Source organism: Xenopus laevis, chromosome 1L (genome assembly GCF_017654675.1).
Source record: "Xenopus laevis strain J_2021 chromosome 1L, Xenopus_laevis_v10.1, whole genome shotgun sequence".
Classification (NCBI taxonomy): Eukaryota; Metazoa; Chordata; class Amphibia; order Anura; family Pipidae; genus Xenopus; species Xenopus laevis.
This window is the reverse complement of record NC_054371.1, coordinates 153,964,682-153,980,195: the sequence shown is the minus strand read 5'-3', so window position 1 is coordinate 153,980,195 and position 15,514 is coordinate 153,964,682. Positions and strand designations below refer to the sequence as shown.

At 38.6% G+C, this 15,514-nt stretch overlaps 1 protein-coding gene across 1 annotated transcript; it reads right to left on the bottom strand.

Moving 5' to 3' along the window:
• Positions 1-321: 321 nt before the first annotated feature.
• On the bottom strand, positions 322-15,484 carry rab2b.L (rab2b, member RAS oncogene family L homeolog). Its single transcript, XM_018259794.2, has 8 exons — positions 15,217-15,484; positions 7,874-7,945; positions 7,651-7,718; positions 4,592-4,674; positions 3,777-3,869; positions 3,574-3,685; positions 1,279-1,347; positions 322-1,162 (listed from the first exon to the last, which is right to left on the bottom strand). The coding sequence occupies exons 1-8, from the start codon at positions 15,260-15,262 to the stop codon at positions 1,058-1,060; spliced, it is 648 nt and encodes a 215-aa protein (XP_018115283.1). The 5' UTR covers positions 15,263-15,484; the 3' UTR covers positions 322-1,057.
• Between the last annotated feature and the right edge of the window lie 30 nt (positions 15,485-15,514).

Below are 15,514 nucleotides of genomic sequence, written 5' to 3'. Positions count from 1 at the left end.
TAATCCTTTATTAACTGACTACTGCTGCACAAATATGGCAGCCTCCTCATAGAGCAACATGGGGGTAAGAAAGGTATTGTAAAAGCATCAGGCAAATACTTTTATGGTAATAAATAGTATACAATGATAATGTTATGATGGATATAAAAAAGATTATTTTCTGGTGTTTTCTCTTTAACTTAAAAAAACTTGACCTAAAATGATTTTCTCAAGCAGAGAGGTATTAAATAGGTGCTAAATACCAAATGTTTACCTACTCTGAAGAAAATCCACATGTTTTTGTTGCTAAATACAACAAATCAATAAATAATACAAGGTAGCTTGGAAGGTGATCAGTATTTATTGGTGAGATGCAATGCTTGCTGGGAGATCCTTCATTTAAATCTATATAGGCAAAAGGATAAGATTACTTATACAGCTGAATTGGAAATGATTTGGCAATGCACTACATTTCCAGGCATTGCTGATTTCTCCTGGCACTCAAAGCATACAAACGATTTGTACCCGCATTAGGAAAAGGGAATGTTACTACATACAGAGTTTATGACAAATAAAATAAGAGAAAATGTAACAATTTTCATTAAAAGGACAACATTATGCCCATTAAGTCCAGTAACAAAAAAATAAACAGTTTACTGCTCCTTAAAAAAATAAAATAAACCAACAATCTCTACTCAACACCTAACTGTAACACATGATATAGAGTCACCCGCATTTTTATTTGGGTTTCAAACTCGTTTGAAATGTAGTGTCCATATTAATGTACTTCTTATCATTGCACAAGGATATTCCATTTGTGTAATTTCTTATGCATTACATTTGAAGATTGGAATAAAAAAGAAAGGCAAAAGAACTATGTAAAACTTAAAAGACAGACAAACAAACAAACAAAGAAAGGCCATGAACATTATATACAGATTCCCTTATAATTAGGTGATGGGGAGATAGGAATGAAGGAAAGTCTGATATGTAACAGGCAGAAAGAGGTGTGATAAAAAGATGTAGCGTGCATGAAGCTGGGTTTAGGAATTCCTCTAGTGTGATAATATTGTTTGCTTCAGCAACATCCAGAAGTTCCTCCACCTTCATTTTGGCTTTGTCTTAATCCACTTCCAAGGGGCTCATTTATTGATTGCTGGGGTCCAACTTTGATCCCATTAGCCTTTCCAAAGAAAGAAAGAAAAAAGCCAGAAAGGGGTGACTTGAGTTTCTATGTAGACAATTGCAGAAGTTTGAGGTACACTGTTTATCTCATAATGTAAATCAAAGACACCTTACCTCATTATTCACATCAAACAGTCCCTGCTGGATCTTTTTGTAAATTTCTTTGGCAGTGTCAATGAAGGCCTCGGAAAGAAAGAGTAAAACCATACCATAAGAAAATGTATTGTGCTAAGACTTCAACAAAGGCGTTCTATTCAATCATTTCTTGTTGATAATATAATTTATTAACCTACAATTTAAATAATAAAGAAGGAAAATAAAATAAAGATAGAAATAGGAGGGGGAGGGAGCAGACCAAAATTAAAGGGCTGTTATTTACCATATTATTACACACACCAGTTTTTAAAATACATGAGTGCTATTGGTATCAGTGTTGAGCACCCACAAGATCCATATGTTTATGAATTTATCTGTACACCCTCTGGATAAATAAGCAGCCTTATAGCATGACAGGGCCTTTTTTTACTAGTTCCTTCCAGGCCTCGAGTGTTGGTATATATGGCATGTTCCATTTTGGAATGATTTATTTTTTAGCATAGTACATTAGGGGGCCGATTCATGAAGCTCGAGTGAAGGATTCGAATTAAAAAAACTTCGAATTTCGAAGTGTTTTTTGGGCTACTTCGACCATCGAATGGGCTACTTCGACCTTCGACTACGACTAAGAATCGAAGGATTCGAAGTAAAAATTGTTCGACTATTCGACCATTCGATAGTCGAAGTACTGCCTCTTTAAAAAAAACTTCGACCCCCTAGTTCGGCAGCTAAAAGCTACCGAACTCAATGTTAGCCTATGGGGAAGGTCCCCATAGGCTTGCCTAAGTTTTTTTGATCGAAGGATATTCCTTCGATCGTTGGATTAAAATCCTTCGAATCGTTCGATTCGAAGGATTTAATCGTTCGATCGAAGGAATAATCCTTCGATCGTTCGATCGTAGGATTTGCGCTAAATCCTTCGACTTCGATATTCGAAGTCGAAGGATTTTAGTTCCTAGTCGAATATCGAGGGTTAATTAACCCTCGATATTCGACCCTTCATACATCTGCCCCTAGGAGTTGGAGTAGAGTTCTACTTTCCACTACAAGACCTCTAGTAAAGCCCAGTAGTGCCGCTGCTGGGTCCAGGTGTATGTGAGAAACATCACTTTAGATATAAATACAAAAATTTGTATCCAGTATGTCACAAGCTTAGGACAAGTCCATACCATATGCATCCAGGATCCCGGGTGTCCACAGCCTCACGTTTAGTTTATGTCTCTAATGGGAGTCATTTTATGTAGGGGTTTCCGGGGTCAAATAGGAGCCGTGTAAAAATTTCACCTGGATCAATTTATCTCTGGTTGCTATTGTAGAGTGTGACAGATGTCTCAAAACTTCTGTCCATTTTTCAAGATCCAGATCCCCAATGTCCTGAGCACATTTGTTATAACAACTGAGCAATTGCTTGTCCTCCTGAGCTTGCAAAGTCTGATAAATAGTGTAGAGGGGCTTTGGAACCTCCTGCATATGTAGGCTGGTTTCCAGTACAGTGGCCTGAATTGAAGTCTGTGGGTTCAAAAGTCTGTACAGCATGCCTGAGCTGTAGGTATTGGAAGTGTATGATGTGCTTTGTTTGATGGGTTGCTTGTATTTGTTCAAACGTTAAGAGTTGGCCTTCTGGATATAAGTCCCTTACTAATAAAGCCACCAAATAATAGTAATAAATGTTAGGCAATGCAAGACCTCCAGCCTGTATTGAGAATTGTACTATATTAATGCTTATCCTTGGGATTTTATTGGCCCATATGAAGGATATAATTACTGAATCGACCTGAGTAAAAAGATTTTTAGTAAGTCCTATGGGTGTGTTTGGAAAAGCACATAGGAATTTTGTACCCTACGATTTTTACCCCAGCATTATGCAGGTATTCATGCGATATAAATCGTGACAATATTTATTATCTGGGTTTAGTAATCAAGATACAGCAAATTCAAAACAAAGATAAGAAATGTATCAACTAAATGTATTCATTTAGAACAGTTTACAGGGTTGGCGACCCCCCCCCCCTCCTAGAGCTGCTTTAGAAGGTGAAACATTTCACGATTAGAAAAACGGTCACACAGAAAATTTAAAGTCATTGGAAAAAGTCTTTATTTCTGGTGAACTAACTGAAACCAACTGAAAAACCGAAAAAAGTGTTGGAAGGTGAACAACCCCTATAAGTGTAGGCCCCCCAACTGCATCTGTTGAATCACCAGTCAACATCTTTGGCTAGACAGTAGCTAAAATTAAATGTAGTTTTAAAGATAGTTGGCCAATTTCAGAGAAGAGTAAAGCAGAGCAAATAGGCCAGAAAAGATTGTTCTCACCTCTTCCACATTAGCTGCAGTTTTGGCAGAGGTCTCCATAAAAATGAGACCATGTTCCCGAGCAAAAGCTTCCCCCTCCTCCCTAGAAACATCTCTACGAGACTCAAGATCACTGAAACAGAAAAAGGCAAACAATGACCACATTAAAAGGCAGATTATATACATAAAAACTTTAGTGACATAAAATATAAAGTCCTTCTGACCTTTTATTTCCAATCAGTATTATGACCATATTTGAACTGGAATGTTGCCGAGCATCTTCTAGCCAGGATGTGAGGTGGCTAAAGGTTTCCCGTCTAAAAGAGGAGCACACAATAAATGTACAGTGTTTTTACCATAAATAATACATTTGAAGGGACAGGTAGCCTTTATCACCATAGCTGTTGCATTATGCAATACTGGGCTGGCACTGAACACTACCAGCGATTATGGAAACTATTATTATAGTGGCCACACAAGGCAACAATAAGATAACCAATAAAATTTATTATAATAATGAACCCTCATTTGCAGGCTAGAACTAGGCAGGATAGAAATACTAATAATCCAAAATCTGTACAAAATAAAATAATGGCGACCAGTTTGAAAGCTGCTTAGATGAGGTCCATCTGTAACATACAAACAAGTTATTTTAATCTGAACTTCCTCCTGCACAATGTGCACAGTTATTAAAAACTGACTGGTTCGCAAAACATGTCTCATTTATATAAATCATAAATACTGAATGCTGTTAACAATTTGTATTTCCACTGCTCATCACGTTAGTGCCATATAAGTATAAGTATTTTAAGTGAAATAAGACACTGCATTAAACCCCACAAGGGTTTTCAACATTTGTTATGTCACGAGCACTCTGTGGATCAAGTCTATTTAAATTAAATTATTCACATATATTGAGAAAGGTACCCAGACAAGAGATTTGGGCATTACAGCTCTTTTTCTGAAATGTGTACATGAGCTAGTGATAGATGATTTAGAAATCACCAAAGGATTTGCCCACCCTGAAACCTGCTCTTACCTTGTTATATCATACACTAGCAGGGCCCCAGCAGCACCTCGGTAATAAGATCTTGTAATTGAACGAAATGACTCTTGTCCAGCCTGTGTAGTAGAAAACAGAAGTTGAAGAGAATTTAAATTAAAACAGCAATGCTGATATTTTAGGGATTAATTATTAATGCCCAAAATGTACTTTCTACAGCACAAAGGGGTGACACTTAGCACTAATTTACCCAGCACCTACATCTGGGGCATTCTTGTGAGAAGCACAGAGTGTAGCGCTGGTGGGTGCAAGGCAGCCCTGTACATACTGGCAGCACTGGATTTATACAAAAAGTGCAAATTATTGTGTTTTAGAAGACCTGTGACCCCCGCCTACCTAAAGTAAAGTAAAAAGCAACTAAAAGTGTTAATCACAGTGAACTTATTAGAAAACTATGGAAGTAAAAAAAAAATATTTGGAATGTGAGCTATCATGCTATAAATTAATACATATGGAGAACAAAATTAAAACAACCACTTCATAAATCATCAAAAGCTTGTAATGCACCCCCCCTGTGGTGAAGGAAAGCATATTATTCCTTATTTACATAAATCTAATTGTGCAGTGGTCAGAACTGAACCACAAAACCTTGTGCTAGAAAGACAGCATTGCTAGACACTTGCCACACTGTTCTTCGCTTATAAAGTCTTATTCTGCCTCTACCAAACCCACCCCAGTGCTGCTTTCTTCTTACCTCCCATCAATCCAAACTACGAAAAATAATTAAATATTCTCCAAAGTCCATAGCCCAGCCATCCAATCAATATTCACATGGTAATGCACATGTCAACAACAGGAAATAACATGTTTGTTGTATTATTCCTTCAGGCTTAAATGGCACAACTATTTTTTGGCTTCATTGTAGCATGTGATCATTAAAGGGGAAACAAACCCCCCTTCTAATAAAAATTGCTACCCCCTACCCTACATAGCCCCCCCCCAGCCTAGGTGTGAACTCCTGTAATTGCCCCCTATTCTTTACTTAACTCTCCTTGCAGAGTCAGTGCAGCGGAACTCACTGGGGGCAGTGATTTTTAATAGCAGGGGGTTTAGTTCTCCTTTAAAGGGGAAGGAAACCTAGTTGGCGCAAAAACCCACCCCCCTCCCGTGTGTTGCCCACCCTCCCTCCTCCCCCCTGGCCTACCCGTCCCGCTGGGCAAATGCCCCTAACTTGTTACTTACCCTTCTGCGCAGGTCCAGTCCAGGGAGTTCACAGACGACATCTTCTTCCACGCGATCTTCTTCCTGCTTTGAACAGCATTTTGGCGCATGCGCATTCGGAGCAGTTCGCCGGTCGGGATCTACGGTCGGGCGCCAAAAGTCACAATGTACTTTTGGCGCATGCGCAGTAGATCGTACCGGCGAACTACTCCGAATGCGCATGTCAAAGCAGGAAGAAGATCGCGTGGAAGAAGATGTCGTCTGTGAACTCCCTGGACTGGACCTGCGCAGAAGGGTAAGTAACAAGTTAGGGGCATTTGCCCAGCGGGACGGGTAGGCCAGGGGGGAGGGTTTTTGCGCCAACTAGGTTTCCTTCCCCTTTAAGGGAGTTACTTATCAAAGGTCTAATTTCAGAGCTTTGTAAGCTTTTATAAACCTTGAATGAACTCACTACTCGAATAGTTATGCTAGACATTCGAGAAAAATCTCGAATGGAAAAACTTGAATCAGCGAGTTTGAGTTTGCAAAAGCCAAAAGCTTAAACTGATCTAGTTTTCACCCAAAACCCAACGAAAAAAACTTGAACATCATGAAGGCTATTAAAGGTATTCTGTCATGACTTTTAGGGGGGGGGGGGCTTTTATTTGATTTTTAAATTACACTGTTTACACTGCAAATAATTCACTCTACCATATATTTCACTCTAACAGTGCTGCTCTATGGAACTGCTTTCTGACAGGCTGCTGTTTCTCCTATCGTAACTGATGGAGTTCGCAGTGGGACATGGATTTTTACTACTGAGTGCTGTTCTTATATCTAACATGGAGCTGTTATCTGGTTACCTTCCCATTGTTCTGCTGATGGGCTGCTGGGGGGGAGGGTAAGGGAGTGGGATGATTTCACTCCAACTTGCTGTGAAACCAACCAAAAAGTGTATTGTAATATTGGTGTGTAGGCAGCCTTATCAGGTCATTTTGCCTGGTCATGTGCTTTGAGAAAGAGCCAGGGCTGCACTATGGAACTGCTTTCTGACAGTCCATTGTTTCTCCTACTCAATGAAACTGAAGGTATCGCAGGTGATATCACTCAAATTTGCAGTGCAGCAGTGACTGAAGTCTATCAGACCACAAGTCACATGACACATGAAATGGACGATATGTCTAGCATTATGTCAGATTTCAAAATTAAATCTAAAAAAGTTTGCTCTTTTGTTTTCCCATGACAGTATCCCTTTAACATCCTCAAATGGTTACAAGGGACCTATGCCATTGACTCCTACATGACCTCAACAGGTTTTAGATGGTGTATTTTCGCATACAAGCTATTTCCAGGGTCAGGGTATAAAAAAATCTTGAAAAAATTCTAGTTTTTTTTTATAATAACCTCAAACTCAAATTTTTCGTGGAAAACACAACTCAAACCTTAATAAATCCGCCTCTTAGTACTGAAATCTGGAAAACTCAAGTGTCATACAGCCCAAGGCAACAGTTTTGACAGGTTTAGATTCAGAATTGTGGTGGCATTACAGGCTTCTGTATTTGCATATTACATTATATACAATAGATCAGCAACATCTAAAAGTAAAACTAGCCATCTAATTTTAAGCTCAATATGTAAAACAATGTCAAATTCCCTCAGTTACTAAAGCACCCACACAGGGCAAATAATCATGAATTCTGGAAAGATACTCTTGGAACCGACAGTGAAATTAACAGTATGTGCTAGACATCCCTATCGGACTTCTAATATGCATGGATGGGATCTTGAAACTGCACTAATCACATTTTGTAAAGCTGAATCAGCAGGGCCAGTTAAATAAGCACGTCACAGTTACATAGGTCATCATGTAACTGATGGTTATTATGCCTTCTTACCGTGTCCCATATCTGTAGTTTGATAGGTTTCCCATCAATGTTTATCATGCGTGCACCAAACTCAACTCCTGTGGGGAAAGAAAGCAAGAAAGAGAAACAGTTACAAATTGTCATTGGTTAAATGCATATATTTAAGTGTTTTTCTGTCAAATAAACCTTTAAGGACACTTCTCAGGGTATTTCGCAAGGTGTCACAAAGCTTCCTGTTTAGAATGTGGCTTACCAATTGTTAAGTCATGAACTGGCTGGAACCTCTTATCAGTAAACTGAAGAAGCAGACATGACTTTCCCACACCTATGAAACAAAATAAATGCAGCAATGTAAGCGTATACACACACACGATATATACGTGTATATATTTCATACACACAATAACCACCTTTTACAATTTTGCAACATTTAGTTGATACATTTCTCAGCAGCATCTCTGGAGTATTAGCAACATTTGTATCAATTCTAACAGCTGCCTGTAATGAAACCCAGAGATTCTGCTCAAAGATAAGAAATGTATCAACTAAATGTATCAATTTAGAATATTTTACAAGGTTGGTGACCCCACTCTCAGAGCTGCTTTAGAAGGTGGAAAAATTACACTTTACACTTCAATATTAGAAAAACGGGCACACATAGAAAATATGGAGTCATTGGAAAAAGTCTTAATTTCTGGTGAACTAAAGGTGGCCATAGACGCACAGATAATATCGTACGAAACAAATTTTCGTCCGATATTCTTTGCGTGTATGGTGGAAAAAGAGCCGACCGATATCGGCAGAAGACTTGGATATCGGTCGGCTCGTCGATCGGGCTGGATGGAAAATTTTGATCGGGTGCCTTTGAATTGACCCAAACATCGCCCATTGTTAAGTGCTGAATCGTCAGATACAGGTAGAGTTCTATTGTTTCTTCCCGTATATCTACCTGTATATCTGATGATTCAGCTCTACACGTGTGTATTGAAACGAACGATCTTTCTTGGAAAGATCTTTTCCAAGAAAGATCGTAATTGTTACGTCTATGGCCACCTTAACTGTACTGAAAAAAAGTGTTGGAAGGTGAACAACCCCTTTAAGCTGCAAGTCTCAGTTTCCCCAAGAGACCTGCTTATTAGTGATGTGTGGGCCAGCCCGATACCCATGGGTTTCGGGCGGGTTCGGGCCGACCTTGCAGGTTGAGCTCGCGGGCAGGTTGAGCTCTTCTCCTGCTCTCCCCGCCCGCCACTGTCAAATGCCGGCTTCCGGGTTCATCTTTTATAGGCGCTGAGCCTGCTCGCCCCACCCCTTTTGTGATGTCATGGGTGGGCCGGCGCGGGTCTGTAAAAGCTACACAGAAGTTCGGCTGCGGGCGGGGGCTAAGGGAGGGCGGGTTAGGGTCGGGGAAATCCCAACCCGCACATCACTACTGCTCATCTTAAATACAGTCGCTTCTTTGCTTATCTAGAATTGTTACAAAAGTATTGATGTGCTCCTGCCACTTATTCTGGGCTCTCTGCCAAAAGCCAATTATGTTTTAGAAACTTTGTATCTTTTTCTGTCTGTTCAGTGCAGGAGATCAAAGAGAAAGTCCGGACATTTCAGTAATAAGACGGGACTGCGAGAACTGTCAAAAACCGGGACTGTCCCGTGAAAAAATGAACAGTTGGGAGGCATGTCCTCATGTCCAGAGTGGGCCTTGTATTGTTAGATACCATTCTGAATCTCTTTGTTTTCTGTGAAAGCAGCACTTGAGCTATTGTCACGGGAGCTATTTACATCAGATAGGAAATTAAAGCTGACCATACACAAATAGATCTGCTTTTTCCGCGAGTCCAGCAAACAAGCCTTATTTGGCACAATGGCCAACAATCATATCCTCAGGTAGGTCTATGCAGACCTGTTGGGAGAAATTCAATGCACCTACATATATGGTCCTTGCCCAACAGGAATTTTCAAACCTACCCAATAGATATCTGTTAGGCATACTGTTGGAAGGAGCAGTACAGGGCAATTATCTGCTGATTTTGTTTTGTCTGGAGAGACCAAGTCAGCAGCTTTTATCAGCACATGTATGGTCAGCTTTAGCCTGAGATAAACACAAATCTACCAACCTGAACTATCTATACTAGTGTTTGCATCACCTGGTGCCCTGGCTCAACCACTCAAGGTAAATATCAGAGGTGGCATTAGGTCTTCTGCCTAAAATGGCAGCTGACTCTCTGTTATTCAAGAGCCAGTGCCAACCTGCCCTGAAGATGACAACAACTATCCTATAAAGGCAGGAGGTCAATTTAAAAAAAGAAATTAACCTTTATATAAACTTTAATAAGAACCTTTTAAAATTGGCCTTTATTAGTTATTTTTTATGGTCTTTGAATGCTTAGTCTTCCTATTCTGCATATTTCCAGCTTTGAACTGAAAATGCTACCTTCAACCAAAAACAGATCAACTACCAAGATTTACATTTTCTGCTAACCTTAGTATCAGTTGATTACTTTCTATGTTCTGTACTGACTAAGTCAACCACATAGCAGTTGATACTCTGACCCTGAAGTTATATAATAAAAAATGTAAATATTAAAGAAAAGAAAAACAAGAATTGAAGTCCTACTTCAGACTGTATTATAATACTGCTGTATATCTTATGTTAAAATTTAATTTCAAGGTGAACTATTCCTTTAAAAATAATGATCTTTACAATAAATACAAACTGTTTTGCATCTCCATTATTAACTTGAAAATTGTTGATGTTGATACTGGTTGTGTGTACTAGAGACAAAAAGCTTGAAAAAAATCTTAATATCCTGGCATTACACAGACTGGAGCTAAGGTTTTTGAGGCAAACCCTTACTTGCAAGGCAATCCATTAATATTGCAGAAGCCACTGACCAATCTGCAGAAAATTGTTATATATTGTTATTGCGTACTTTGTATTTCTAAATTGTTCACATTGCAAATAATTCACGCTACCATTTAAAATTGTATTCTTGAACCAACAAATGTATTTTTTTAGCTGTAATACCAGTACATTGTGCTTGCTTCCGAGCTTTCAGAAAGAGTGGGTACTAAACAATAAAGCTACTGTCAGGCAACTATTGTTTCTCCTCCTACTCAATGCAAGCCAAGGCATATAATGGCAAAGCAGGGTTTCTCTGGCTTGGGTACTAGTCCTATGTTTACCACTAGGTGGGGGTATGTCAGCTGCTCTCTACAATGCTAAAATCTTCTCCAGCATTAAGGAAACATACAATATGAAAAAATTTGGGAACCCCTCTCAGCTTACATAATAATTTACTCCACTTTCAACAAAAAAGAAGTGGTATGTTTTTCATTTCTCTGGAACATCTGAGTACTGGGGTGTTTTCCTGAACAAAGAATAAGTGAAGCAGTATCCAGTAAGAAAGTAAATCAAATGTGAAAAACTAGCTGTGCAAAAATGTGGGTACCCTTGTAATTTTGCTAATTTGAATCCATGTAACTGCTCAGTACTGATTACTGGCAGCACGTAATTGGTTGGATTCGCTTGTTAAGCCTTGAACTTCATAGGCAGGTGTGTCCAATCATGAGACAAGGTATTTCAGGTGGCTAATTGCAAGTTGTGCTTCTGTTTGACTCTCCTCTGAAGAGTGGCAGTATGGGATCCTTAAAAGCAACTCTCAAAAGATCTGAAAACAAAGATTGTTCAGTATCATGGTTTAGGGGAAGGCTACAAAAAGCTATCTCAGAGGTTTAACTGTCAGTTTCCACTGTAAGGAATGTAATCAGGAAATGGAAGGCCACAGGCACAGTTGCTGTAAAACCCTGGTCTGGCAGGCCAAGAAAAATACAGTAGTGGCATATGCGGAGGGTTGTGAGAATGGTTACAGACAACCCAAAGATCACCTCCAAAGACCTGCAAGAACATCTTGCTGCAGATGGTGTATTTGTACATTGTTCTACAATTCAGCGCAATTTGCACAAAGAACATCTGCTAACTTTCACGACAGTACCAGCAGTGCTATTAGCCAATGGAGCTTCTAGCAGTTCAAGCAGCTAAATCCTTCAACAGAGGTGTCATTGACTTGACCTCAATTTAACTTGCAGTGCAGCAGTAAAAATGACAGATGTTTTTAAGAGCATGAGTAACATAGCAGAGTGTGCCTAGGAAACTAAGAAAATGTCTAGCCCCATGTCAAATTTTAAAATTAAAGGAACAGTAACAGCAAAAAAAGAAAGTGTTTTCAATGGCAATATAATGTACTGTTGTCCTGCACTGGTAAAGCTGGTGTGTTTGCTTCAGAAACTCTACTGTAATTTATATAAACAAGCTGCTGTGTACATATGGGGGGCAGCCATTCAAACATAGGGTACACAAAAGATAACAAATAACCTCTGAAGAATCTCATTGTATACTACACTGGTTATTAACTGCTGTGTTTCCTGTGCCTTCTCCTTTTTCAGCTTCGAATGGCTGCCCCCATGGCTCCACAGTAGCTTGTTTATATAAACTATAGTAGAGTTTTTGAAGCAAACATGTCAGTTTTTCAACGGTACACACAAGTACATTATATTTTCATTACTTTAAAATACTTTAAATCATTTGTTTGGTGTAACTGTTGCAAGTGCAGAACATACATATGTTTCCTGTAACAGAATCCCTTTAATAAAGTACAACTGTTCCACTGGATTGCCCGTATAATAACCTTAAGCTATTTCCTGGTTGGCTTTAACACTTGAGGTACTTGCTTCAAAACCAAATACAAATTAAGCACCTGTAAACTTATTGTACTTTATTTTAAAAAAAAGCATTGGGTGGTAATGGAATAAGAACCAATGTTTTCTCCACTTCTATTACATAAAGCAACCGGCAAGTGAGTAGCATTCACTCATCTGCTGTTGTAAAGCAAACATCTACACCTGGAGGAAATACTGCACCTGCTATTACACTAAACTCCTTAGTCTTCAACTACAGTGTATCAACTGATTGGCATGAAGTTGTGACTGTTTTCACAACTGATAGCTGCATGATGCTGCTTTTTCAGATACTTCTCATATGGCTACGTTAATAAAGTCCTCCCATTCTACTCCAGCTGAGAAGGCAGCTCACAAATATTGATTTCATGTTTGCCCTTCTGGTCCAACATGCCAATGCAGTCCGGCTGGTAAATAAGCACAACAAATCAAGCTTTCCAGTTTAGGTATGGGACCTATTTTTCAGAACGCTTGGGTCCTTGGGTTTTCCAGATAATTCTTTCTGTAATTTGGATGACCTTTTAAGGACCAGTAACATCAATTTAAGAAAAAAATTAGTTTGCATATAACAAAAAACAAACACATATTTAACTTTAAAATCGAAAAGTCTTTATTAAGAAATAACTTACCGATACTCCTCTTCAGAAAAGGCTACGATCCATCGTGTGGCGCTCGATTTCTCCTCCCTGCCTTCCTTATAGGAGATAGCCAGGGAGGAGAAATTAAGTGCCGCACGATGGATCGACGCCCTGTCGCCTTTTAAGTTATTTCTTAATAAAGACGTTGCGATTTTTAAGTTAAATTTGTCTTGGTAGTTTTTTTTAAATTGATGTTACTGGTCCTTTAAGTGTACTAAAAAAAATAATAATTTAAACATTAAATAAACCCAGTAGGATTGTTTTGTCTCCAATGTGGACTAATTATAGCTTAGCTGGATTCAAATACAAGGTGCTCTCTTATTATTACAGAGAAAATGAAAAATGAAAAAAGTTCTTAAAAATTTGAATTATTTAATCTTAATGGAGCCTATGGCCTTCCCTTAATTCGGGAACTTTCTGGATAGCAGGTTTCCACATAAGAGATCCCATACCTGTTTTTCTTCTAACGTTCATCCCAGTAACAATATTTTTCAATTTCACATGCCTCCTAGGAAAGTAATTCCAACAACCACATTCATTATCCCACCAACCACAAATAATTATCTTGCTTTATAAGGTTCACCTTAGTAACACTAAAATATTGTATTTCTTCTTACATTCATCTTGTTCACAGCCTATAATTACAACTTTATACTTTGAAAAACAGTACCATAATGGAGGATTGTAGTCACTGGTACAAAATCTGGGATTGAGTACTCTCCTTGCCACTCAGAACCATGGTTCACACAATTCAGGTATTTAAAGGCAACACCACTCCCTTTGTTTGAGATTTGCCTTGGCCTTGGTATATTTCAGTTTTATTTTCTTGAGTGGTGGAAACTTAAACCCATGATGCCTATGAAGGTCAATGCAGGTATCTCTTCCATTTATGTATTTACTTGGCTGTATGGAAATATGAGGGTGGATTTCGGGGGACAGTAAAGAGAAATAAAAATCTCATATGCTGTGTACTAAAAGCAGAACCTATACTTGTTTTTGCAGTACTTTGCACTAGGTTAAAAGACAGTGAGAAAGTCTGCTACACGAACAGCTTAGGGCAGTGATCCCCAACCAGTAGCTAGTGAGCAACATGTTGCTCTTCACCCCCTTGGATGTTGCTCTCAGTGTCCTCAAAGCAGGTGTTTATTTTTGAATTTCAGGCTTGGAGGCAAGTTTTAGTTGCATAAAAACCAGGTGCACTGCCAAACAGAGCCTCAATATAGGTTGACAATCCACATAGGGCTACCAAATAGCCAATCACAGCACTTATTTGGCAGCCTATAAACATTTTTCATGCATGTGTTGCTCCCCAACTCCTTTTACTTCTGAATGTTGCTCACAGGTTCATAAAGTTGGGGATCCCTGGCTTAGGGAATACTCCGAAAGGTCACAGCCACATTTGCTAAAAACTCAAAACAAGGTGAAAAAAAGGGGGAACTCCAACGTCATTTGTAGATGTAATTGTTAATGAAATCAACATATGTTTATCCTTTTCTGTTCTCCATTTTGGATTCTTGAAACCATGCAGCAGAGGGGAGTTCTCCAGGAGTGTTAATCAGCCAAGCTATTATGTTTTATACAGTTTCTAAAAAGTTGAACTGTAGAAAATATGGCTCTTAATAAAATAAAATGCATTGTAAAATAAAACGTGTGCTTCTTTTGATTATTCAGAGGATAAATGTGGGGCATCTCAGCTTGGGAACGAACCATCACTGTTATAAGTAATGCACCAACTATCACATTTTCAGGATGTGACCCCTAACATTCACTGTATAGCAGCTTTTCATGTGCAGTAAATGGCAGTTTTTGATGGGGTATGTATACAAAATAAATACAATTACAAATGGTGTGTATGTGCATGTGTATGTATATATGTATGTATATATATATATATACACACACACATTATATATATATATATTTATATACAGACATAAATGCAATTACATATTGTATGTATATGCATGTCTGTATATATATATATATATATATATATATATATATATATATATATATATATACACACATGCACATACATACCATTTGTAATTGAATTGTATTTATTTTGTAAACATCTGCAAAACACATCAGATGCTGACATTTAAAAAAATGTATATAATTGTACATAAACACAGAATATTCTGATTTTATGTTTGCACAAACAAAGCTTTATACATACATACTCCTAAGCGAATAGACAGAATCATTTTAAATAAGCACGCACCTGTGTCACCAATAATAATATACTTGAAGAGGTAGGCATACGACATGATGGCAATCGTCACAGCCACCAAGGCAGGTGATTACGGGGAGGTGGCTTTCTTGCAACTGCCTATTCTAACTAGAGCTCCCAGAGAGGCGTTCTTGCCAGGACTTGTCATCTCTATTGTTTCCGGAAAAGACTCTCTATCGGCTAGGGATCAGCTTTAGTGCTGGTAGCGACGCTCTTGATTAAGCCGGATGTTAACTCTGTTGTATTAGATACGTGTTCCATTCTAATGAATAGTCTCTACGGCTGCCTC